Source organism: Lolium rigidum, chromosome 4 (assembly GCF_022539505.1).
Source record: "Lolium rigidum isolate FL_2022 chromosome 4, APGP_CSIRO_Lrig_0.1, whole genome shotgun sequence".
Classification (NCBI taxonomy): domain Eukaryota; kingdom Viridiplantae; phylum Streptophyta; class Magnoliopsida; order Poales; family Poaceae; genus Lolium; species Lolium rigidum.
Window position 1 is genome coordinate 214,734,129 of NC_061511.1, and position 24,780 is coordinate 214,758,908.

General features: G+C 49.0%; 3 protein-coding genes across 3 annotated transcripts; 2 read left to right on the forward strand and 1 right to left on the reverse strand.

Annotated features, from left to right (window-relative positions):
• The first annotated feature begins 965 nt into the window (after nucleotides 1-965).
• Nucleotides 966-6,252, forward strand: LOC124649405. Its single transcript, XM_047189052.1, has 14 exons — nucleotides 966-1,069; nucleotides 1,417-1,561; nucleotides 2,064-2,131; nucleotides 2,217-2,270; nucleotides 2,385-2,468; nucleotides 2,651-2,736; nucleotides 2,972-3,052; nucleotides 3,697-3,827; nucleotides 4,406-4,447; nucleotides 5,207-5,283; nucleotides 5,369-5,459; nucleotides 5,552-5,633; nucleotides 5,892-5,964; nucleotides 6,084-6,252. Exons 1-14 carry the CDS (start codon nucleotides 966-968, stop codon nucleotides 6,250-6,252), a joined length of 1,287 nt encoding a protein of 428 aa, XP_047045008.1.
• A 5,257-nt stretch (nucleotides 6,253-11,509) lies between these two features.
• Nucleotides 11,510-16,152, forward strand: LOC124649406 (serine/threonine-protein kinase STY13-like). The gene is made up of 6 exons (XM_047189053.1): nucleotides 11,510-11,765; nucleotides 14,039-14,160; nucleotides 14,892-15,088; nucleotides 15,197-15,371; nucleotides 15,506-15,640; nucleotides 15,726-16,152. The coding sequence occupies exons 1-6, from the start codon at nucleotides 11,510-11,512 to the stop codon at nucleotides 15,939-15,941; spliced, it is 1,101 nt and encodes a 366-aa protein (XP_047045009.1). The 3' UTR covers nucleotides 15,942-16,152.
• Nucleotides 16,153-22,643: 6,491 nt separating this feature from the next.
• On the reverse strand, nucleotides 22,644-23,388 carry LOC124650464 (probable calcium-binding protein CML14). The gene has a single exon (XM_047189981.1). The coding sequence runs from the start codon at nucleotides 23,247-23,249 to the stop codon at nucleotides 22,752-22,754; it is 498 nt and encodes a 165-aa protein (XP_047045937.1). The 5' UTR covers nucleotides 23,250-23,388; the 3' UTR covers nucleotides 22,644-22,751.
• Nucleotides 23,389-24,780: the final 1,392 nt, after the last annotated feature.

Genomic DNA, 24,780 nt, shown 5'->3' on the forward strand with positions numbered 1-24,780 from the left:
GGCCCTGTCTCCGAGCAGGTGTTCCGAAGCTGGGTAAATCGCGTACCACCGTTCCGAGGACTCTCCGCCCTATGGCCCCTACTTCTTCTCCCCCTCGTGAGGATCTCTCCTCCGAGGTACCGTCGAATTGGCAACGACACTATCCTTCCACATAGTGAGCATGAGCTTGTGTTGGACATGTTTCCGTAGTGCAAAAGATCATATGTGGAGAGCGATTGCTTAGCCAATCTCCATAAAAACACTTTGATTTTTGAGGGAACATTTACCTTCCACATACGTGTCCAGCTTTTAGAATCCGCATTATCGTTTTAGGAAGATGAATGTCCCTCTAGCCATGCTTCTCTCCTTTTTCTGTATCTCCACAAGCAACCGGTAAACAGATCTCACAGTAAAAGTACCTGGCTTGTCAAAATTCCATGCCCAGAAACCGCTCACTGGTCGAGTACAAAGAGGCATGCCAAAAATTGTATCGATATCCACTCTCACAAAACATTGCTGCTCTTTTTCCTTGTCCCATGCATGATGCTTGCATCAATGAGTTCACTTACCAAATGTGTGGTGGATCAGTAATCCGACAAGTTGTTGGCCTCATCATCTCATCTCTGGGTAACCAATTTGAGTCCATCGCCGCCCGCACCATGTTGATTTTCTCACCACAAAATGTAGGCACCATAGGCGTGGGCCGTCAAAATGCTAAGATTGGCTTGTCAAAATTCCATCGGGAGCGCATGGGCCGGCCCACCATAGGCGAGGTGCGACACGACCGCACACACCGCCCTACGCGACGCCGCGCCTCATCGCGCACGGCTAAAAGAAAAGAAAAGAAATTGCAATTCTGCCCTTCAAATACCAACAGGCAACAGCTGGGCACTGTAACGGATTCTTCTTCTTTCTTCTTCTTCTTCCCCAAGTTCATCCTCAAACGCAGATCAACTCGCGACTCGCCGCCGCCGGCGCGCACCCCGATGGGCGTCCTGTGGAGCAGCCTCTGGGGCAAGCCGGAGCCGCCGCCGCCGATGGTGCTGGTGCCGCCGCTCTTCGACTACCCGCCCATCGCCGCCCGCACCAGGTCCCCGGCCCTCTCCCCTCCCCTCCCCTTCCCTCACCCCCGCAAACGAAATCTGCCACGGACCCTCTCGCTCTAGTAGGGAGCGAGGACCGGGGCACGCCGCGCTTTCCGCAATGCGATTCGGTGACGAGGGTTTCTTAATTTTGTGCTACTAATTGCTTGATTAGATTAGATGGTCGTGATTAGCGACGCCATGCCCCCTGTGAAACCGCGCCTCGTGGTTCCTCTACTCTTAACCGCGCTGTGGCAATGCACATATGTCACTATGTGAGCGAAAGGAAGCAGCAAGTTTTGTCCTTCCTTGAGATATACTGAATTGGGTTTTTTTTTGTGTATTGACCATGCAGGATGTCGGTGCCAGCATATGAGGTGATGTTCGGAAAGCTCCCGCTGCGCAGTCTGTTTGAGGACTACTTCGATCACGCGGGGAGCATGACCTCCAGGTTTATGCTCAAGCCGCTGGAGGATCCTCACGTCGATTTGGTCGCCAACGTATCCTCTGCAACATGAATCATTCGTTACCAATATTTTTTTATGTTCTGCTGCATCAGGTTCATTCAGTAGTACTGTATCTGTTAAGTTTGATACGATGTGAGGATTAGCGGATCTTCGATGGTTCCTTCATATAGCTGCTCTCTTATGTTACTTCATGGTAATAGCATTTTTTTGGCTTGTTCTGTCAGTTACGATAACATTGTAATGCCTTGTGGATGGTACCTTTTGATGCAAACAAATCCCCACTGGTATCTATGCTATGCACAAGTAACAAAATTGAGATTGCCAACAGTGCTTGAGACCACCTTGGTGCTACAAAAATATTTCAGGTGGTGCGCATGTTTATAAAGCCGTTATTAACCCTTCAATCTCAACTTGTAGAATGGTTCTAGGTCGTGCAATTGAAGTGTCAAGACGTTTTATTCATATGCAGTACATTTTGTGGATTGACACCCAGTTATTGCAAGAGGAGTCTTTGCGTACCTTAATACCACTATAGGTATCTGCAGCTGCTGGTGAAAATAGTGGAACAGAAGTAAAAGGAGACGCGCTGTTTCGCTGGCAGAAGTAATTGTTCCGTAATTTGCCCGCGCTTCGTATTTATGCGATCTCTGATACATTTTAACACAAGAAACGATTTACTGTTTTTCAGAGATTTATATGATCCCCATACCTTTGTGGAACTTCTTGCATCGACTTCAGACCCGTACGTGCTTTATTGTTGGACACTTCGATGTATAATATCATTACTGTATTAATTATTACTTTAGTTTGGAAATTGCATTGATTGCGATATTTTGGCTCATACTTGTTTATCCAGCATGTTGAAGCTGAGGTCATGTGGTTACTACCCTGAGTATCACGTTGGTGCATTTTGGACACTCCCTTTGCTAATGGGAAACAGGTAAGCTATATATCTCTTGCAGCTGCAAATCATGGAAGCCATTGTTACATAGCTTTCCACTTGTTCGTTTGTTGAACTTGCCGAAAAATGTTCCCAAATACAATGTTAGACGTTTTCATTATCAATTTCAGTTGATATAATTAGAATTTGGAAACCATCAGTGAGGAAGTTATGTTTTTCAGGGTGTCTTCTGAGGACTATGGTGTCCTGGGTGTAAGATATGGTTCAGAGAATCTATCAGTTGGGGCTTCCTTTGTACCAGTGCCTGGTATGTACCATTCATATTTCTCATGTATTTGTTTTTGAACTGTGTTTGAAGATTACATGTAACAAAATAGATACCCATTTAAATTTGAATCCATATAAGGAATCAGCATTATTGTCATCTATATATGCTTTGAATTCAATCTTGTTAAGGTTATAGTAAGTTCACTTTTCCTTATAATATTTGCTGATGTTCTAATAAAAACAATATTACTTGCTGACATTACTTTTGCTTGCAGGAACTGGTGAGGTGCCATATGGAGCATGGTTGGTTGCGAAAAAAGGAAGTTTAACTGCAGGAGCACAATATAAGCCACTTAGTGAGTGTTATTCCCTGGAATTGTAACTTACTATCGTTGAGGTTGTTCATCGGCCTGCAAAATTCCAACACCTTAGAAGCAGGAATATAAAGTTAAAATACTGTATATTCATAACATGTTGTTTTACATTAGAAATTGATGGTGGTTTTGGGATTCTATTTGAAGTGGAAAATAGGAGCACGGTTAATAGTTGCAGCACTAGGTTTCATCTTAGCAACTACACATATTTTCTTCTGCGTGGATTAAAATTTGCTAGTGTATGGGCGCATGTATATTTTCCCTAAGTTGTCAATTCTGATGATTTGCATTTGCTTCCTTTTGTTCACCACCGAAGTATGCATGGGCCTTTTAGATCAAACTCTGTAGCATGTGGCATCTTTTGTCACAGAATCACTAAAATGGAAGTACTCTGCATTCTGAATATTTTCTGTTCCTATTCTAGTTTCTAACATTTTTGTGCTTGTTCTAATATTGGACTGATGAAATTTATGTAATGTGATGACATGTACAATCAGTATCTGCTTTCATGTTTGTTGGTTGTCTTCATGCATGTAGAGAATCAGATGTGGATATTCAGTATTTCAGTTGTTTATATCCACTTTTATGAGTTTTTTTATAGCGCCTTTATCTTCATTCTGCAACAGGTGGAAACCAACATCCTATGCCATATACGGACCCGAAGAACTGGAATTATGCAATCAGTTATGGTGTTGGCACAACAAGCCCTCTCAGCCCTTCATTCATCTGTTCCCTAGAGCTTGCCAGAAATAAACAGGTTTGTTGTAGTTTTTGCTGTTTCTCTGGTCGGAGAGTTAGCTTGCAATTGCTAGCATAATGTTGATATGGCTATAAACAAGACTGTATAATGGATAATTGGTCCTTGCAATTGATCCGCATTTCAGAAGTAGCTATGAACATGTTTAGATGTCATTTCTCTAAGTAAGATCTTGATCGTTGGACATCATTATATGTTGATATGTTCAATTGAATATATGTGGGCAACTGTCTGTTGACACAGGAATTGACATGAGTGTGAGTACCTCCCTGTGGCATATCCCAAGGGGGCAAATTTCAATAATATTATTGTGAAGAGTTGCACACATCATAGTTTGAGTTGGAATAGTATTTTGAAGTGGAGAGAGTACAATACATGCTGTTTAATGATACATGTTTCTTTTTAATATCAAAGAACTACCATCAATCACATAGTTGCGTGCCATGAAACAGCTGGTTGATACATTTGTTCTTCCTCTCTGTTTAAATAATCAATGATTATGCTAGTTTAAGAAAACTTTGATTTGCCCTCACTGAGTCTCATGGGAAATACATCTTTGTTTTTTCCTTGATGTGCAGCTTATTGCATCATTCTATCAGCACCTGGTTGTTCAAAGAAGGGTAAGGACAGTTCTCTTTGATTTTGTAATTTAATGATTCGAAAAGATTTATTGTTGTTCTTTCATACTTATATTGGTTCGATTATGTGGGTGGCAGAGGGGCGGAGTGGGGGGGGGGGGGGGTGTATATGGATCATGACAGTTTTTTGGACCCATTATTTTCTGTTTAGTGGTCAAACAAATACATATTAACAAAAGAAGGGGAAATTTGCTCCAAAAACTCTTGGAATACAGAAGAACGCATATCCTTTTTGCAAGAGGAGGGTAAGCCTGCAAGCTCACATGAAATGAAACATAGCTGTCCGTGCCACTTGGATGCTGTTGCCAACAGCAGTATTTACTTTGCTTAGACAGCATGCATACAGTTACCAACAAATAAAGTAACATCCTACCCACTTGGCCACTAGTGTAGATATTATCAGTATAATTTTTGTTAGGAGATAAAATGATGTCCAAGATATGTGCTTACTCATGAATTTAAACTACACCATGCTTCCACTGAAACCGAAGATGTCACTATGCATATGGATGGTGTACCATGCAATTGGCAGTTGATGTTTCTATATTTCCATGTCACTAAAAAAATTGCTTTAGGACCGACCACTCTTGTGATTACTTCATTAGAGGGAACTATATATTTTTGATCTTTTTTCCTAGCTGTTTGCTTCTTATTTCCTGGTTTACTGTACCATGTTTTGGTGTTAATTTCAGTCATGGTATCTAAGCCTGTTGACAGTCTAATTCCGTTTGTATCTATCAGGTGAAGAATCCTTTTGAAGATGATCAGGTTGTTGGTATCACAAACTACATTGATTTGGGACTTGAGTTGGCTGGAGGGTAAGCCTTACTGCCTTGCAGGAAGAAGCGTAACTTTGATTTTTCATGAAATCAGCTGACTAGCTCCACTTTCACATTTTGTTAGGATCGACAAAGATAAACCAACAGAGAGCGCCAACAACAACTTGTTTCAGTTAGCCGCAAGCTGGCAAGCTAATAAGAACTTCATGTTGAAGGTCAAGTAGAGTCATTCATCAGTCAGGCCTTTAAACAAGTCTTATATAGCTTTTTTTTTTTCTGATGACCATTGCTCTATTCTTCTCAATAGGGAAAGCTAGGTCCTTCCAAGTCGTCTGTAGCTCTGGCATTCAAGTCATGGTGGAGACCATCCTTTACGCTTAGCGTCACAGGTTTGCAAGCCTGTCTTAATATACCTCTGCATACAAACAGGAGCAAATAACTCGCCTTTTCTAAGCAGAAGACTCGTATTTCGAACATCCAAATCTGCAATGCATATTCTGTTGTTATCTTTGTATGCCGATGTATTCTGATGAAGTAGAGAAACTGAACATGAAAATTTTAAGGTAGCTCTAAGAGAGCTGCAAATTGCCTACAGTGTACTTGATATAACTTCGAGCTGACACCTGCTGCTCCATTCCTGTTTGCAGCTGTGAATGACCATAGGAAGGGGACGACGTCGTACGGCTTTGGAATCCGCGTCGAGGATCTCAGGAAGGCCAGGTACTTTTCTCTGCCGGATTACGTTTCTAATCAAGCCTTCGAGGGGCTTGTTATTATCGATGCTAGTAATCTCTGTATCGACCGCTGAGAATACTTCATGAATCTCGATGAAAATGCAGCTACGAGAAGGCTGATGCGAACTACGTGATGCTGACGCCAAACAAGCAGCACCTGGCGCCGGCTGTCATGTTTCAGTACGGGGAGCGGCCCATGTTCCAGGCGGACGTGGATTCCGGCAACTTCGACCATCTGCCTGCGGAGATGAGGCCTATCGGCAAGATACTCTAGCTCCAGGATTGACCTCTCAGTAGTCCTAGAAGGACCTTCAGCAAGTTCATCAGAAAAAAGCCTTGTAGATCTCAGACTGGTTTGAGATCCACGGGAGCGTAGTTATTTTCCGTAGAAAGCCTTGTAGAGATTTTTTTTTGTTTTGTTTCAGAGAAGGTCTGCACTGGAGCACGGTGAAAGCGTGCCATGAAATGCGTACGCCAGTTCGATGGGCTGGGATATGACAGTGGAATAGAAGGATGCATTTGCATTTCGTGTAACAAGCTCTAGATTTTGCTTTTGAGGTTGATGTCACTCTCGAGGTCATATCTACGCTGGATAACCATATGGAAGATGGAACCATGGCACGGCACCTAGGGAAATCCAAATGGGGCAGGACAGATAAGGTGGCCATATCACATTTCGTTCCATCGACCAACGTGTTCCTTTAGTTGTTGATCTTTATCACTTGAGCATGTAAACAATAGCCTGGTAATGTCGTTTAACGCGGCCTAGTCTCTATCTTGCCAATTGTTTAGCGGTGCCCTCGGGATGGAGGCACAGCACACTGAACCAGCAGTCAACTAGGGAAGCTGCTCGTCGTATATAGATAGATGTACCTTTCAGCCTTGACGTGACGACGAAACATACCGGCACAAGTCAAACTGAGATGCCGACCTGCACTGGCAAGTCTCACCCAGACATGTCATGATGTCACATGGAGGAAAATCCAAAGTCCAAACTAACGCAGTAGTTTTCTAAATGGGGACAAAGTACCGGGCACACCGTGCTGGACCACAAGAAGATCTAGCTAGGATGCATTATCAGAATATGCTATGTTTTTAAAAAAATTATGCACTAATCTAAATTTAGATATGTCTATATATAAATCTGCGACTTTCTTTTTCAAGATAGAGGCATCCGTGTCGCCCATGGTTTGCAGCTAACCCGTGGGCAGAGCTAGCATAGATCAATTGAGCCAACAAATGTTCTAAATGACAACACGCGTGCAATGTGTTGTATAGAGATTGAAAAACATATCATGTAATTAGCGTTATCCCTAGAAAAAATTACTCTACTTTGCATGCCTTTTATGTTTTGTGTGATTAAAATTTAAGTAGAGAACATGAGGCCCGAGGTATAGCATCGGGTGCAATGGAGAAAACAAGAGCACATATTTCGCATAACTTTTTCACCGCCTGGCATAGGCACCAAAGCTACCTCGTCAATCAAGGCCAACAACCGTCACTTGGCATTCTACTTATGCAATTTGTGTTCAGCTACTTGGTTGCTCCTATGCAAGCCGCTTTGTGGACTTGCTAGTCTTTGTTGTAACAAAAAATCGAAATGGGGATTATCCTGGCTTCTACATCAGTTGAGGCACAAGATAGATAAGGTGTGAATATCATATCACACTTCGTTCCATCGAGGAGCAAAGTGTTCCTTGATGATTCTTGAGCATGTAGAACAATCTCTACCACACCACTTTTGAAAATGGGCACATCACACCATTTTTTTCTTATTGAAAATGGGCACAACACACTGAACCAGTGGACAACCAGGCTAGACATACACTGAACCAACAATTAACAAGGGCCCTTCAAAAAAAATCAACAAGGCAACAGTAGTAAGCATATGTTAGCCTCAAGGTGACGACGAAACATTCCGGCACAAGTCAAAGAGAGATGCTGACCTGCACACGGAACCGGTCATCTCTCTAGTCTGGTTTATCTAAATTTAAACCAGACTAAATTGCACGGCACAAGTCAAGAAAAGAACGTTGCAGATTTATCTAAATTTAAACACATCTAGATACAAATCAACGATTTCTTTTTTGAGACGGAGGAGGTATAATCGGTGCCGCCCAAGGTTTGCAGCCAACCCGTGGGTAAAGCTAGCATAGATCAATCTCAATCGAGCATCGTTCCACATCAGCTGAGGCACAAGATATATAAGGCGAAAATATCATAACACACTACTTCGTTCCATCGAGGAGCAAAGTGTTCCTTGATGATTCTTGAGCATGAAAAATAATCTCTACCACACCACATTTTTGTATATTGAAAATGGGCACATCACACCCTTTTTCTTTATTAAAAAATGGGCACAGCACACTGAACCAGTGGACAGCCAGGCTAGATATACACTGAACCAATAATCACCAAGGGCCCTTCAAAAAAAAAAAATCAACAAGGCAACACTAGTAAGCACATGTCAGCCTCGAGGTGACGACGAAACATTCCGGCACAGGTCAAAGAGAGATGCCGACCTACACGGGCCAGTCTCTCTCCTACACTTCTTTACAGTACGTACATTATTTTTACAACACACTATACCACATGGAGGAAGTCCAAAGTCCAAACCAACGCCGTAGTTTTTCTCAACGGTTTGGACATACATGATATAATCAGTGTCGGCCAAGGCTCGCAGGAAAAAAGAAAATCCAAACCCGTGGGCAGAGCTAGCAGAGATCAATCGAGCTAACAGTGTACATGGGCCCATAAGCACATGTCGAAAATCGACTGAGGTTATAGGATCACGTTGTGTGTTCCCTCCCCTAATTAGTGTTACCCCTAGCCATAGCGCCTTTCCATGTCTGATATATTGCATATCAACCAAAAATTACTCCCTCTGTTCCATGATTTTTGTCGAAAATTTAGATGTAGCTAGACATGTTTTGTATGTAAATATATTTAAATTTGGGACAAAAATTACGGAACAAAGGGGAATAATTAGAGAACATCTGACTCGAGTAATAGCATAGATATGGTGCAGTGGAAAAAAACAATACCAGTGAACCTTGTCGTCACTTTTGTCCGCTTTACCTTGCCTATCAATCACATCATAGAAGACAATGACCGGAAGGTCATATGTTAGCTCGAGTTGGTGGCTACCCCACAATCCGAGATTAAATCTCCTCGGACACGGATTTGTAGCTCATTTAGCGTTTTCCATAAGAATATCCTCCGGTGCTAGTGCCCATGGGTCTCGTTTTTTCAGTCACATCGTACAACCAAATTTCCATTATATGTACTGATTTGATTGTTTCTTCTCTCTTCTTCCGTCCTCTCCTTGAACATGAAATCGGAGGTAGCAGCGGGAGACCTCGGCCACCACTTCTGTTCCGGTGCTCCTCCCCTAAAAAAATTATGGGCGCGTTAAACAGAACAATGGTGGAGATTTTCCCATACTTGTTTGTAAACGGAGGCACGATCGTAATTTCAGTGTAGGTCCATCGTCCGTACAACCCTGTATATGCCCGTATGACCCGTGTTGTGTTGTACATTGTTTTAGTACGTATCTACGGTCATGTGCGTGGGCAGAAATAGAAAGGTCCTATAAAGATCTTGCTCACGTGAAATCTTGTTTTTTTTTCTTACGCGACGTACACATACCGTATCAATACAGAGGTATACATGGACTAGATATGGGTTTCGGCGGACCCAACACAAAAAAGACCCAACTATAACCCTTCAACTTCATTTAGGGGGAGCACCGGAGCAGCCCTCCTCGGCCACATGGAGTGAAGTGGGTACATGGGGAGAAAGAACTCGACGAAGAGTGTTCTCCCGCCGGCTTTGGAGGGATGTCCATCCTAGGGTAGCTCCCTTGCACGAGCAAAGACACCGAAGAGGAAAGTCACAGGCCGGGGTGGCAAGTGGAATAGGAAAATGCGTCGGTTTGGTAGGTTCACCCTGCCCTAAACAGATCAAGAGACAGCAAGGCCCCATTTTCCGCGGACCAGTCCAAACGACCTAAGAGCATTTCCACCGGCGGGCCCCAAATAGGCGCCAGCACTGCCGTATGGGGGGCGCCGACAGAGCATCCTCTATTTGGGGATGCTGCTCCCACACCGGTGCCCCCAAACCGGCGGCCCCGATAGATTTAGAAAGTTAAAATCAAAATTTTAAAATGATATTCATACGAAGTTCGAACAAAATTTGTACAAATTTACCGCGAATTTAAACTAAAAAAACTAAAAAAACATCTAGCGGCGCTGGGAGTCGAAGGAGTAAGTCCAGGTCGTCGCTGTCGCTGGATGCCCCGAAGTACCAGTTCTTGTCCTTGTCGGCCTCCTCCTCGTTGGCATTCTCCTCCTTTGGCGCCGGCAGCTCCGATGGTCCGGCGAGGTCGACGAATTTGGCGCCGTGGTCCCTGGCGGACCACACCGCCGCTTGCTGCGTGTCCAGCGTGATATGCCGGTAGTCCTCGTCGACAGAGCGGCCGATCATGAACTTTAGGCCGGGGAATTCCTCCTCGCCGTCGTCACCACGGAGGGATGCCTGCGCCTCTGTCTCCTTCCCCCACCATTTCTTCTTCACCGGCGGAAGTGGTGGCGAGGCCGTGGCGTCCTCCTCCTTGACGTGGGGGCGACGGCGCGACCCCGTTGTCCGACGGGCCGAAGCAGTGGACGCGCGCCTCACCTCGTCCCGGTTGATGACGCCTCCGGAAGGAGGCGCGCGCGCGGCCGAGCGTGTGCGAGCGAAGACAGACGACGATCCGGTGCGCGAGCTTCCGGATGACGCGGTCCTTTCCGGCGCCCTATGCAGAGTCGGCGCCGCCGGCGCCATGCATGCTGTTTGCGGGAAGTGCAGCTGGCCCGGTTGCCTGTCGTCGCGGACGCGCTGGCGGAAGCCGTACTGGCGAAGGGTTGTGCACCGGCCGCACCGTTCGCGAGAGCCGAACGATGCCGACCATCACGCAGAGCAGGCGAGTGAAACTCGGCGTGATCCGGTGAAAGAAACAAATGGATAAATAAAACCCAAAGGAACCCCGACCGGCAATTTGGACAAAAATAACCTAATGTTGAAACAAATTTCAAAAGTAGAAACAAATTCACGGATCTAACTCTTTAGCCCCATGGTATCACATTGTGTGACGCCGTAGGCTGGGGCGCCACACAATGGGGTGTCACGCCCTAGTCTACTGCGTGACACAGAAATGTTAGATTCGTGAATTTCATTTTTTCGAAATCCTTTTAATTTTAGGTTAGTTTTGTGCAAATCGCCACCCCGACCGGCAGAGATGAAACCAAGCCAAATCCACAACAGCCTACCAGCACGCGCCGCTGGGGCCCCCGCGGCGCGGCGCGGCGCGACACGACACCCCCCCTCTCCCTCTGCCATCGTCATTCGGCGGCACCCCATGTGCATCTGCTCACATGCCTCCACCTCCACCTCCACCTAGCCACCTAGCCGCGGCAGCCACACTCACTTGCTTCGCGCGCGAGCCGAGATTCGCCAAGCCTGTGAGTGAAGCGGGAGCGGGAGCCGCGGAGATGAAGGAGGACGGCGGCGGCGGCGGCGACGGGGCCGGGTTCGTGCGGGCGGACCAGATCGACCTCAAGACCCTGGACGAGCAGCTCGAGCGCCACCTCGCGCGCGCATGGACCATGGACAAGCCGCGCAACCACCAGCACAAGCCGAGAGAGGACTGGGAGGCCGACCCCGCCAGCCTAGTCGTCCGCGCCGTCATCGCGCGCGGCACCTTCGGCACCGTCCACCGCGGCCTCTACCACGGACAAGACGTCGCAGGTCCGTTCCCTTCCACCTCCAGTCCCCTGTTCACTGTCGGCACGCTTGCCAGTCGCCGCTAGTTACAGCGAGTGTCGAGCCGACCGTGTCTTCGCGCGCCCGCCGAACGCCCGCCCGCCCGCACGCTGTTCGACGGAATGTCCGCGGCGGCCTGGCCCGACGGACGGGCGCCGGCCACCTGCTACCTGTCAGTCGGCTGCTTTATTTCCCCTTTTGGCAAGTCGCGGGAGCTGATATCGCCGCCCTTTTCTGGCGGCCTCCTACCCTTTCCATGGGGGTTCCCCGTGACATCGCAAGTTGGCATCGCTCATGTGAGTCTCGGTCCTTATCGCTGGCCTTATTCCTGTGATCCATGGGGAGCTAAAGCGAACCGCGGGAGGCAGTTTCAGGACGCAATGAGAGTTGAGTTCGCCCCGGGGGTTAGCCAAATGTGTCGACGTCTTAGCACCATGAAGCGATGCAGTCTAGAAGCTCTATTACTCAATAGGTTGAGTTTATCCATGGGTGGAATTGCGTGACATGGCAACCAGCATAAAAGAGGGATCCCTTTATGTTGATTCATCTTCTGGGCACTGACGAAAGCATTTTGTTATAGTCAATTAGCAACAAATTGTTAAGGAGTTAGTATTATTCTGTACGCAAGTTGTGCAGAGATGCACATCCTGTTGCTTAATGACTCTTGCCACCGAGGCTTGTCAGCAATCACTCACCTATTTCTCCGATCCTTAGAGCATCTTCACCGGCGGCCCCCAAATAGGCGCCAGCAGGGGCGCCGGCAAAGCATCCTCTATTTGGGGATGCTGCTCCCACACCGGCGCCCCCAAACCGGCGGCCCCAATAGATTTAGAAAGTCAAATTCAAATTTTGACGCCGCTGTCCTTTCCGGCGCCCTCTGCAGGGTCGGCGCTTGTGCCATGCCCACCGACTACGGGAAGTACACCGGCTCCCGTTGCCCGCGGACGGAAGCCGTACTGGCAGAGCGTGTCGTCAACGTTGCGGCCGTACTGGCAGAGCGTGTCGTCAACGTTGCGGCCGTACTGGCAGAGCGTGTCGTCAACGTTGCGGCCGTACCACCAGGCACGGCGGCCGACGGTGTTGAAGCGGCCGCCCGAGCGGTTGTCCGTCCGCGCGAGCTCGATGACGCGCTCGACTTCGAAACGCCGTGCCCAGGCCGGGCTGTCGAGAGCGTTGTCCGGTAGGCTCCTCTCCTCCGGCGTCATCTGGCTCCGCCGTTCCCTGGCAAGGGCCCGCGTCTATGCTCCTGGCGGTGGCGGCACGGCGAAGCCGCCGTTGGAGACGTGCCAGCCGTGCGGCAACTTGTACTGTACTAGGGATGCGGGATGCGGTGCCACTACAGTACGTCGGCCTCGTCGAGGCTAAGCTGCAGCAAGCGGAGCACGCCGCCGCCGGCTTGGTCGTTGTGCGCCATTGTAGGCGGGGTGTGTGGGAGGTTCGCGCGGAGGTTCGACGGCGGGGAAAAGCGAGAAGTGCGCGCCGGTGGGGTTTGAAGGGAGGCGGCGGACGCGCATTGAAGGTGTGTGGGTAAGGTAGGTGGATGCCGTGTGGCCAGTCGCCGCCTTCGCCGTTTGGGTTTCCGCGCGGGAGGCCATTAACGCCGATGACCAACCTCCCCGCGTTGTTTCCGATGTGAACCGCCGCGTCCTCTCGCTGACAAGGCGCCCCCACCCGCGAAAACCGTCGTTCCGCGAGGCGCCGGCGCGCCCGATTCGCGCCCTTGGCGAAGGGGCCGGCACGGGGTTGCCGGCGCTTCTATTGGGCTCGAAAAATCGCCGACGCCGTTTGGGGCGCACCGGTGTGAGCCCATTTTGGCTCCCGGCCCCCAAAACGCTATCGGGGCCGCCGGTGGAGATGCTCTTACTCATGCTCATTCATTTGGTAATACCTGAGATGTTCTTTATGCATCACTCGGCAAAACAAATCAAATCAAATCATTTTAACCTCCTTACAAAAATCTGGACTGCGTAGGCTTGAAAAACTAGACAATGCTATCTCACTTCATTCGCCTAGGCAGGGCACTAGCTAGTATCATGTTGTGGAGATCCACATCCTAGCACAGGAAATACCAATTTTCTGTAGCAAGTAATAACCTGTCCCTCCTCTTGCTGTCTCCCTCTCAATGCTGGCACCAGCCTTCCACATCAATTCTTACTTCCCAAATTTAGGACAATAGTTTGCTATGGAGTAGTGGAAACCTCTTACTGCAACTGTCTTTTTTTAAACTTGGACGATGGTTAACACCAGTTATGTTTCAGTGAAATTGCTTGATTGGGGAGAGGATGGTCATAGGTCAGAACAAGAAATAACCGCTGTAAGAGCATCGTTTTCTCAAGAAGTCTCCGTCTGGCACAAGCTTGACCATCCAAATGTGACTAAGGTACTATTTGGCTCAACAAGTTATTGTGCCTCCTTCAAATTTATGTGGTTAATCTGCTCTGCTGTTGAGAACGGGCAATCGGTCTGTTGGTAAGCTTCGCGAGTGCGCAAGCTGACAGCCAGCGTTCGAGTCCTCGACTCTCGCTGTGCAATCACGGAGTTTCTTCTATAAAAAAAATCCCAACGGGTGCTAGTGCCTTGGTTGGTCTAGTTTTTTTTTTAATCTGCTCTGCTGTTTTGGCGTGCAACATTTGATGCATTTATTGATGATAAAATGAAATGAATCTCCAATGCTGCAACTTATTATGATTGATGATACTTACTGTCTAAATGATGTACGGGGTGCATTACAGAAACAATGTTGTTAACTGGCCCCTACTGTAACATTAGTTTCCTCTAATAAATCCATAAGCTGTTAGTTAGTCCTATATATGCAACTACAATATCAGCCTTATTACCGTGCACTTAATTGTGTGCAATATATTGTTGTCAAAGCAGGCAAACTATTAACTTCTGTAAAAAAAATGAAGTGTTCACTTACACCAATATTTTCACATATTACTTGTCAGTTGTCATACTGTTGTGCACCTTTTTTGTGTGTAATTGCTACATACGAATTGAAGCTCTGTTATCATCATTTCTGTATTATTAAGATGCTTGAAATGTATTGCTTTGTACCATACTATCAAACATGCAAAGTTGCACTGACAACAGCTTCGATTCCCTGTACAGTTTATAGGGGCTATAATGGGTGCTAGGGATCTGAATATTCAGACAGAAAGTGGAAATATTGGCATGCCAAGTAATGTCTGCTGTGTTATTGTGGAGTACCTTGCTGGAGGTGCACTAAAAACATTTCTGATCAAGAACAGGAGAAGGAAGTTAGCTTTCAAAGTTGTGGTTCAAATAGCTCTTGACCTTGCCAGGGGGTAAGTACTTTACTGCATCTCATAACTCGTGCAACATAAATTTTGACTCCCTGTAGCTATCAAAGTTCTCACTGATTTGAGGAAAACTGACATCTAAATCTTTGATAGACTAAGTTATCTTCACTCGAAGAAAATCGTGCATCGTGACGTGAAGACAGAAAATATGCTTCTCGACAAAACAAGAACAGTAAAAATTGCGGATTTTGGTGTCGCTCGCCATGAGGCTGCAAATCCTAGCGACATGACAGGCGAAACAGGCACCTTGGGTTACATGGCACCTGAGGTACTGTATCTTTATATCGGACAGTGACTGGTCTTGCTGTGTTCTCATACAATTTGGCATTTCCGCATCAAACAGCCCCTTGTGTATGCTAGCCACCTTGCATCTTATATGCCTTATCGCCACCTGATGTGCAGGTACTCAACGGCAACCCTTACAACAGGAAATGCGATGTCTATAGCTACGGGATCTGTTTGTGGGAGGTATACTGCTGCGATATGCCGTACGCGGACTTGAGCTTCTCGGAGGTCACATCTGCTGTTGTTCGTCAGGTACAAATCTGCAATTCCACCCTGCATGTTTATCTGCTGACTTCTGAACTAGCGGACACTTGACATTGCAATCTCTGATTTCCAGAACCTGAGGCCAGAGATCCCACGCTGCTGCCCAAGCTCTTTCGCCAACGTGATGAAGCGCTGCTGGGACGCCAACCCCGACAAGCGGCCTGAGATGGCCGAGGTGGTGACCATGCTGGAGGCGATTGACACGTCCAAGGGCGGGGGCATGATCCCCGTGGATCAGCCAGGAGGTCTCGGCTGCCTCTCCTGCTTCCGGAAGCACAGGGGCCCTTGAACCCTCGACGGGCGGATCTTGCATGCGGATTGACCAGTAGTTTTCTTTCTGCATGGAGATTGCTCGCGTAAGTTGATTGCATTTGGTTTAGTTTTAAGGTAAGCAAACTGGTTAATGGAGCTAAGCTTGTTATCCTTTGGTAGCCCCTCTGATGTAAATTCCTCTGTCTACCCCGTCTGTTTATCAACGAAAGAACCGGCTCGTTCGTCTACGCCTTCTCTGTGCTGACCTGACATGTTACCATGATCTGCTTAGAGTCTTCTTCAGCTCTCAGAAAATTAGTGTTCCTGAGGCTTTGACCTTAACAAAATTTAAGAAAACAGTACTTTCAAAACGAAAAGTGCGGATGGAAATCAAAGGTGCTGTCCTGTACAGGAAAACGTCTCACCGTTGACAAGAGGCACCCCCGCCCGCTAAATGATTGTTGGATTGACCTGGCAGGGTTTCAGAAATAGGCAGAAACATCAAGTGATAACGATAGCCTGATAACCGGTGCTCACTCTAGTGATAATCACGGCCAAGACCGGATCAGTCTCACTGCGTGCTCATCCATAACCACCATCAAGACTGGATCGATCATCACCAAAATAACATTTCTGGTTGGTTTGCAGAATTATACGTGACCAAATCAGCGCGGCCGACGAGGCGCGATTGCTTATGTAGACAGGGCAGATGTACCGTAAGAGCATCTCCACTCGTCCCCCCGAACAGGCCCCCGGCGAGCGTTTTTTACATCCGGACGGCGTAAATCGGCCCAGTCGCGCCCCCGGTTCCTCGTTTTCGTCCGGATTTGGGCCTAGTTTCATCCGGCGATCCCACGCCATCCCCGGCCCCCCGGGGAGCGCTCGGGGGCTCCGGACGAAACGAAATCGCGGGAAACGTTTGGTGGCCCCGACCTGTCGGCGACAATGGCATGGGTTTCTACGGCAAAACCCTCGTCTTCCCCGATCAACGGCACAACCCTTGTCTTCCCGATCTACGGCAAGACCACCGTCGAACGAAAGATTTGAATTCCCAGTCAAATTATATATAGTTCGAATAAACATAATTATATATAGTTCGAATAAACATAAAAATTACATATAAAAACTTAAAAACAAACTAAAACTACTACTTCTTCCTAGATGGCCCCGCCTCATCGCCGTGGCGGCGGCGCTCCGGCTCGTCACCTCCTCGTCGGAGGAAGGCGCCTTCGCCTCTGCGTCCTCCTCCTCCTCGCCCTGCTCCTCGGGTTCTTCCTCGGCCGGCCCTCGGCCTCGCTCCTCGGGCTGCTCCTCGGGCTGCTCCACGGCCGGCTCCACGGCCGGCTCCACGGCCTGCTCCACGGCCTCCTCCTCGTCCTCCTCCTCGTCGTCGTCCCATTCTTCTTCGCTCGGACGGCGGGGGAATCGTCGCCGCTCGGACGATGCAACGCGATCCCACCAATGCCGCCATCCCGGCGGCTTCCCCTCGCCGTCGGTGTCCGATGGCCACGACCGTCGCTCATGGTTGACGTAAGATGGTGGACGAGAGAATAGATGAATGGCGCCGACGTTCGAAACCGTATATGTAGTTCTCTCGGACGAAGAGAGCGGCGGTTGCTCTTCCTCGGAGTTCATGCTCCATTACGGCGGTTGTAATTTCGAGGCGACTTCGACCGTTCCCGACGAGGCGTTTAGGCTCTCCGCACCACTTCGCGGACCATTACGGCGGTTCAAAGCGACGAGGGCACTCCGACGGTTGCCCTTCCCGGCGACACCGTCGCTATGCACGCGGTGGGTGAAGTCGACCATGGGCTCGCCACTGGGAAAATGGGCCTCCCCAGGCCAAAAAATACATCCATCCGGCGCTAAATAGCGCCGGATTTCGGCCTGGGGAGCCCCAACGGCTGGGGATGCTCTAAGATTCTCTGTTGCTGATAAATAAATAATCTCGACCAGCTAATGGTGACCATGCATTTTCTAGGTTTGGATCCGATCGGCGGAAAAAAGCCAGCTGGTTTAGGGTGACTTCTTTTGGGCTTATGCTTATGCATAAGCCAAATTATAGGTTTTGGTGGGGAGAAACTGTGGTGGGTAGAAACTCCTAGAAACTAGTTCCTCTTGTTCTTTTGGGTTTCTCAAATTATGGCTTATTTGCTGTGTTGAGTTGTAAAATATCTATAATGCCCCTAAAGTTTGATATGTGTCCTGAATAAGTGATGAAGAGATAATACAATATATATACAGTAGTTTTTAGTAGATAATACAATATATATATACAATATATATACAACAATATCTTGTGATACATATACACAAGTAAGCAAATAATTCTGATCTTTTGATACAGATAGAAGAAAGCAATATACTTCCAGAGAGCAATCTATATCAAGAAAATAAAAATTACTAGCAGAACATCAATTCACAAACAGAGAATGTCGATTTGGGGACAACACCAAGGACGAGGCAGGTTGGGGGAGGACGAGGTCGACGGTCAGCAGCGGGGGCGGAGCGGAGCGCTCGTCGTCTGCGCCGTTCGGCGGGTGGGGAGGCGGGCCGTCCTTGCGGCGGTTGAAAGAACACGGGGATGCGGTGGGGGGAGAGCGGCGGGGGGCGGAGTGGCCAGATCGCCGTCGGCGCCGGCCGACGGGTGGAGAGGCGGGCGCCGGTCGCGGCTGTTGCTGGAGATCGGGGAGCGCGGAAACGAGCAGGGGGAGCCGGCGGCGGGTTCCGCGGTGGAGCAGCGACGGCACGGAACCCTACCTCGCTCGGGAATGAGCGATGCGTCCCTTTTTTTTTGAGATGTTTTTTTGACTTTTTTTAATGGGAAAATTTGCTACAGGACACCGTTATTTTCTAGCATTTGCTGAAACACACCATCCGATTATATCTTTGCCATGTACCATTATAATTTTGTGACACATTTGCCAGAACACACCACCAGCCTAAAAACGGAAAGTTTTGTACTTTTTCTTGTGATGACTGGTTTTGAGACAAAGTGCAAAGCTTTCCCTTTTTAGCCAGGTGGTGTGTTCTGGCAAATGTGTCACGTAATTGTAATGGTACCTGGCAAAGACACAATCGAGAGGTGTGTTTCAGCAAACGCCAAAAAATAATGGTGTCATGTGGCAAATTTTCCCTTTTTTAATCGAAGGGTTATTCTCTGGAGGGGCAGTTCGTTGTAAATAGAAGCAACAATAGGGGCAACACAGAGTACCGATTCGCTTCAGAGAGCAGAAGCTCGGGAAGCCCTCCAGAAACAGGTCATGACCAGTTTTTCGGTATACACAGGAGTTGGACTTCTCGGTGGAAATAAGCAAGATGGAAGCTGAAGACTTCTTTTGGGCTTCAGCGGTCCACCACCTTGAAGCTGGCCTAGAAGCCCAAAAGAAGTCACCCTTAGAGGAAGACAGACAGGGGCGGAGCCGAAAACAGCCCATGGCTGGTGCTAAACCTTGCTTAGTGGTGCTAGTTACCTAGGATTTTCATATTATAGCCTTGAAATTTGGTGAATGCTTGTTTGCTTTCAGCTGCTAGGCCGGTGCTACAGCACCAGGCCTAGCTCCGACCCTAGACAGTGTAACCACTCGCCTTGAACCATCTTTTCCAGCTCGTCACACGGCATGCGCAAACCGCCTTTGGCCTGTCACACGGTATGTGCGGTGCAGTACTATTTTAGCTAAGCCAGGTTGTTTCCTTGTGTCAGCATAAACTACTTACGAAATGAATATGCTGCCCCCTACATGAAAACTTCTCATCGTTGACAGGATCACAAGATGCAGCCCTACGCAGCAACTAATGATTGTTGAGTTGACCTGGTAGAGCTTCAAAATTAGGCAGAAACATCAAGTGATAACGATAGTGTGATGCCGGCGCTCACTGGCAGGCGGGGCCTAACCTAGGATCTGCATCGGATGATTTGAGCAGAAAAGATCAGCGTTTCACTGCGCTCTCATCCATATCCACCGTCGATCAGTGGACCCATCAAAGACCGGATTGATCATCGTGCAATATTCCAGAAATAACAACAAAGAATCATTCCTGGTCTTGGTTTTGCCGAATTATACTCGACCAAATTAACAAACAACCATTTGCCTAAAAGAATTAATTAACGGGAGATGAGGCGCGATTGCTTATGCTAAACAATAAGGCTGGTGCCAACGCGGGCGGCAGCCGGGGCGCTACCGCCGGGGCGGGGCGGGGAGAGGGGCCGGAGGCGGGCGGGACGGAGGGAGGGGCGCCGGCGGGGGCGCCCGGCGGTGAGCGCCCGCTCCCGCCCGGCCGGGCGCCCGCGTTGGCGGCGGGAGGAGGCGGGAGAGGGCGGGAGGCGGGCCGGCGCGATGGCGGGGTGGGGCGGGAGGCGGCGGGCGGGAGGCGGGCGCTAGGCGGGCGGGAGGCGGGCTGGATGCGGGCGAGAGCGGGCGGGAGCGGGCGGGAGCGGGGCGGGCAGTGCCCAACGGCTAGCCGACGTGCCGCGACGCGATTGGTCCACGTCGCCTAGCCGTTGCCGGTTCAAAAACCCTATAAATACCCCCATATGTTTTCAGCCATTCCACACCTCCACTCTCCATTTCCACTCCACTCTACACCATGTCTTCATCCAACAGCCAGCTCGAGCGACTGGAGTGGAGGGTGAATTCATCGCCGCATTCCAGACAGGAGTATGAGGAGGAGATGCAAGCCGAGGAGGTGGTGCCAAGACGTCGGCGCCGCCGACGGCTCATCGGCGTGATCGTCTGGGTGCCCACGATCGGCTCTTCGAGGACTACTTCGCCGACGACTGCAACTATCCTCCGAGCTACTTTCGGCGAAGGTATCGGATGAGACGCTCCCTCTTCCTGACCATTGTGGCTAGATCGGGTGAATACTCTCCGTATTTCACCCAAAGAGATGATGCTCTCAACCGTGCTGGTTTCTCTCCCCGCAAAAGTGTACTCGCGGCTTTGCGTCCGTTAGCTTATGGAGCCGCCGCAGATACAATAGATGAGTGGCTTAAGTTAGCTAGACAAACTTCATCGATTGTCTAGATAGATTCCGTGAAGGCATCATTGATTGTTACGGGGAGACGTTTTGCCGTCGCCCAACCGTGGAGGATACTCAGCGGCCGTTAGCGAAAGCCGAGGAGCGTGGCTTTCCGGGCATGTTAGGGAGCATCGATTGCATGCATTGGCAGTGGAGGAACCGCCCAGTGGCTCATGCGTCGGCCAATTCACAAGGGGAGACATCAAACACCCTACCATAATCTTAGAAGCCGTTGCGTCGTATGATCGTTGGATCCGGCATGCCTTTTTTGGAGTGGCCGGGTCCAACAACGACCTCAATGTACTCGAACCAGCCGCCGTTGTTCACCGATGTGCTTAGGGGAGAAGCACCCGTAGTGAACTTCACGGTGAATGGACACGAGTACAACTATGGTTACTACCTTGCCGACGGCATCTACCCCTCTCGGCCGGTGTTCATGAAAGGTGTTACTCTTCCACAAAGCGAGAAGCGGCGAGTGTTCACTTCGCTCAATCGCCGCATCGCAAAGATGTCGAGTGTGCCTTTGGAGTGTTGAAGTCTAGGTTCAACATTCTAGCAGCTCCGGGACGCTCCTACTCCGTGCGTACTCTTGGATTGATCATGCGTGCATGTGTCATTCCGCACAACATGATCATTGACGATGAGCGTGGACAAAATTTGGACAACATCTATGAGACAGCTTGATTCAAATGTCGGCCCCGCAATACACCACCATGCACCACCAAGCCTAGCAGCCAGGATTCAGATGGACACCGAAATGAGGGAGTCACCGATGTATGCACAGACTCCAAGCATGATTTGATGGAGCATGTCTGGGCTAATTCCTAGATTATGTAATTTTTTCAGATTTTTATGTAATCTTTTCAGATTTTTATGTAATTTTTTTTATGATGTAATCGGTAACAATTTTAGTTCAATAAAATAATTTCCTTGCATTATTTATATTGTTGTAACGTAAACAAAGATATGCTCATGTTGAAGAGAGAGAAAAGTCTGACGTGGAGGAGAGAGAACTAAAGTTTCAGCACTATACCGCAGACGCATGACCGCGTGGTGAGAGTGGGGTGAGAGTGGGCCAAAAGCTGACGTGGCGGGGCGGGAGCGGGCGGTGCCTTGGCACCAGCCTAAGGCCGAGCTGAAAGATCCTCTTCTGCAGATTAGTATGTTGGCCCTTTTTTTGGGTGGAGGCAGAACGGATGTCGGATGACGCGTACGTTCCGTGCATCTTCCTAGGCATAGCTGGTGCCTGGTGTCCTGTGGGTTGTCGTCCATGGACCATACATTTTTTTTTGGTCCTCGAAGCAAGTCCAAAGATGAATGCCGTTTCCATTTGGACACTCCAATGTTTGGATCGGCCGCCGCTGCCAACAGAGCGCCGCGTTGCTCACCCAGTCACCCTCCTCCGGGTCCGGTCGGTGGCGGGCGGCGCACATGGATGGACGGTGGCTCTTCTGCTCGGCGCGACAGGCGGATCTCACAGCTAGTGCTGCCACTACAAATATTTTTCAACTAATAAAATCCAAAGCTTGATTGGCAAGAACGGGTGATTACAGTTCACAGACAACATTTTCCTCCACGAGAACGTCGTCGTCAGCGAGCACCGCACGGCAGTACGATAGAAGCTTCAGATGACACAGTCTCGACGGAACGACAGAACGAGTCAATCAAACAGATCAATCAAATCCAAAAATTTGTACACATTCTTGATCAAACCGTTCAAAGTTCCGTGAGTTCCGGTGTGGTACATCGATAGATTCCTAATTAGCAAGAAGAAGTCCTAATTAACCAGACCCCGGCCGGCCCGCCGGAGATCCGACCGGTGATCCAGTCAGCAGGGGACGCCGAGGAAGTCGAGCGCGGAGCGTGCCATGACGCCCGCGAACTCCCGGAAGCTGATGACGCCGTCCCCGTCGACGTCCGCGTCGGCCATCATCCTCCGCAGCTCGTCGAAGGTGAGCGGCTGCCCCAGCTTCGCCATGGACCTTGCCAGCTCGGCCGCGGAGATGTAACCGTTGCCGTCGCGGTCGAAGGCCTGGAACACCTCCAGCAGCTGCGCCTGGTCGACGAGCCTGGGCGCGTGCGCGGTGAGCACGGGCGCGATGGCCCGCGCCAGCTCGTCGAACTCCACGGTCCCGCTGCCGTCCGCGTCGATGGCGAGCAGGAGGGAGCGGGAGTCCTCCCCCGTCGGGCGCAGGCCCAGGGAGCGGAGCAGGGCCGCGAGCTCGAGCTGGGTGAGGCTGCCGTCGTTGTCCATGTCGAAGCGGGTGAACAGGGCGCGGAGTTGCTTCAGCTGGCTGCCGCGCAGCGTCGGGGCGGGCTTCGTCATCGCAAGCGCCGGTGGGGAGGCGAGTCTCGGTGATGGTGGATCTTTGACTTGTTCGGCGGGGAGGAGGAGGAGGCGGCGGAGACTGGGCGGTGGGTTTGAGGGGAGGAGACTTTGGTGTTATTTATGGAGGGAAGGAGAGATTACCGGGCAGGCGCGGGAGGAAGACGCGTCGGGCGAGGTAAACTACTGACCGGGTCGGTGGGTGCATGCATGGCAGAAATGGAAGGAGGTGGGTGCGCCGTGCGCGTAAATAACAGAAGTTTTTCTTTCTTTTGCCTGCAGCTCGTAAGTTGTACGGAGTAAGTTGTAACCTCTTTATTTTTATTTTTAGACCTGCTTTTCTTAGGTTATCTTTAGACCTGAGTTGAAAGGAGGGTGAGTACTGAGACTGTGCTTTTTGCGCGAGTTTTTTTTTAATAAAAGCAACCAGGTATTTTCTTAATAGACAATTAAGATATATATATATATATATATATATATATATGCGTAAACAAACTTTTTTTTGAAAGCAACCATGTATTTTATTAATAAAAAAATAAGTTATATGCGTAAATAAACGTGCTGACGAACTAGGAGAAAATTCTTGTCTTAGGGTCCGCGCCGAACTCCAACGCCACGTAGACACATGTTGGAAGACACAGACACGACAAGCCTTCAGAGTGGCGGAGCCAAGACTTGAACCATGTGTAGTCAATTTGAAGCTATGTAGTCAAAGACATATATTTATACGATTTTTAAATATTTTTCTCATGATTTGTTCTTGTATAGCTAAAAAGCTGTGTAGTCAAGTGACTACACTGCTTGTGTGTGGCTCCGCCACTCGCCTTCACCATTGCTAGATAAAAGAAACACCATCATCAATAAGCCTTTGTGAGTCAATGAACGGATCCATTGTAAGCAGCGTTGCATATGTCGTTATGGCACGTCGACCGGGAACGTACCCGTGCTACCTTAGGCCAAGATCCACCGCATCCCACCGATGAAGTCGAGGAATAACGACAAAACCACCACATGCAGCCCACATTAGTTTGGTTCTAGGCTTGTGAAATCTGCTATTACAGTTTTACGGAAGATCTTTACACAATCGGGGTAGTTTGTTATTGGGCCCATGCATGCTCACCGCATTAGGCGGAGAGCTATAGCCTCACTCATCATGTTCATCTCGTGGGAAATTTGAAGCGGGAGAAATGCAAGGGTTTTCGAGGACGCGAGCACCATGCCCGCCACTGTCTTTGCTAGAATCAAGATGAAAGCTAGAATTTGTTTTTTGTTGCGGGGCAAAACTCTTGGATCATTCAATGCAAGAGAACGGGATTTTGATGCTTGTCGGTGGCTTGTAACTAGGGTTGCAATGCTGGTGGGACGGAATTTGCTCACACCCTTCATTGGTTCTACTTTGGATCTCTGCACCTTTGCCTAAATCATGTCTTTTCCGGACGAGTGCGGGATGCCGCTTGACACTGTACTTGTAACCTAAAAAAAAAATTTAGGGAACACCATGCGGCATACTTTATTGATCAGATAACAAAGT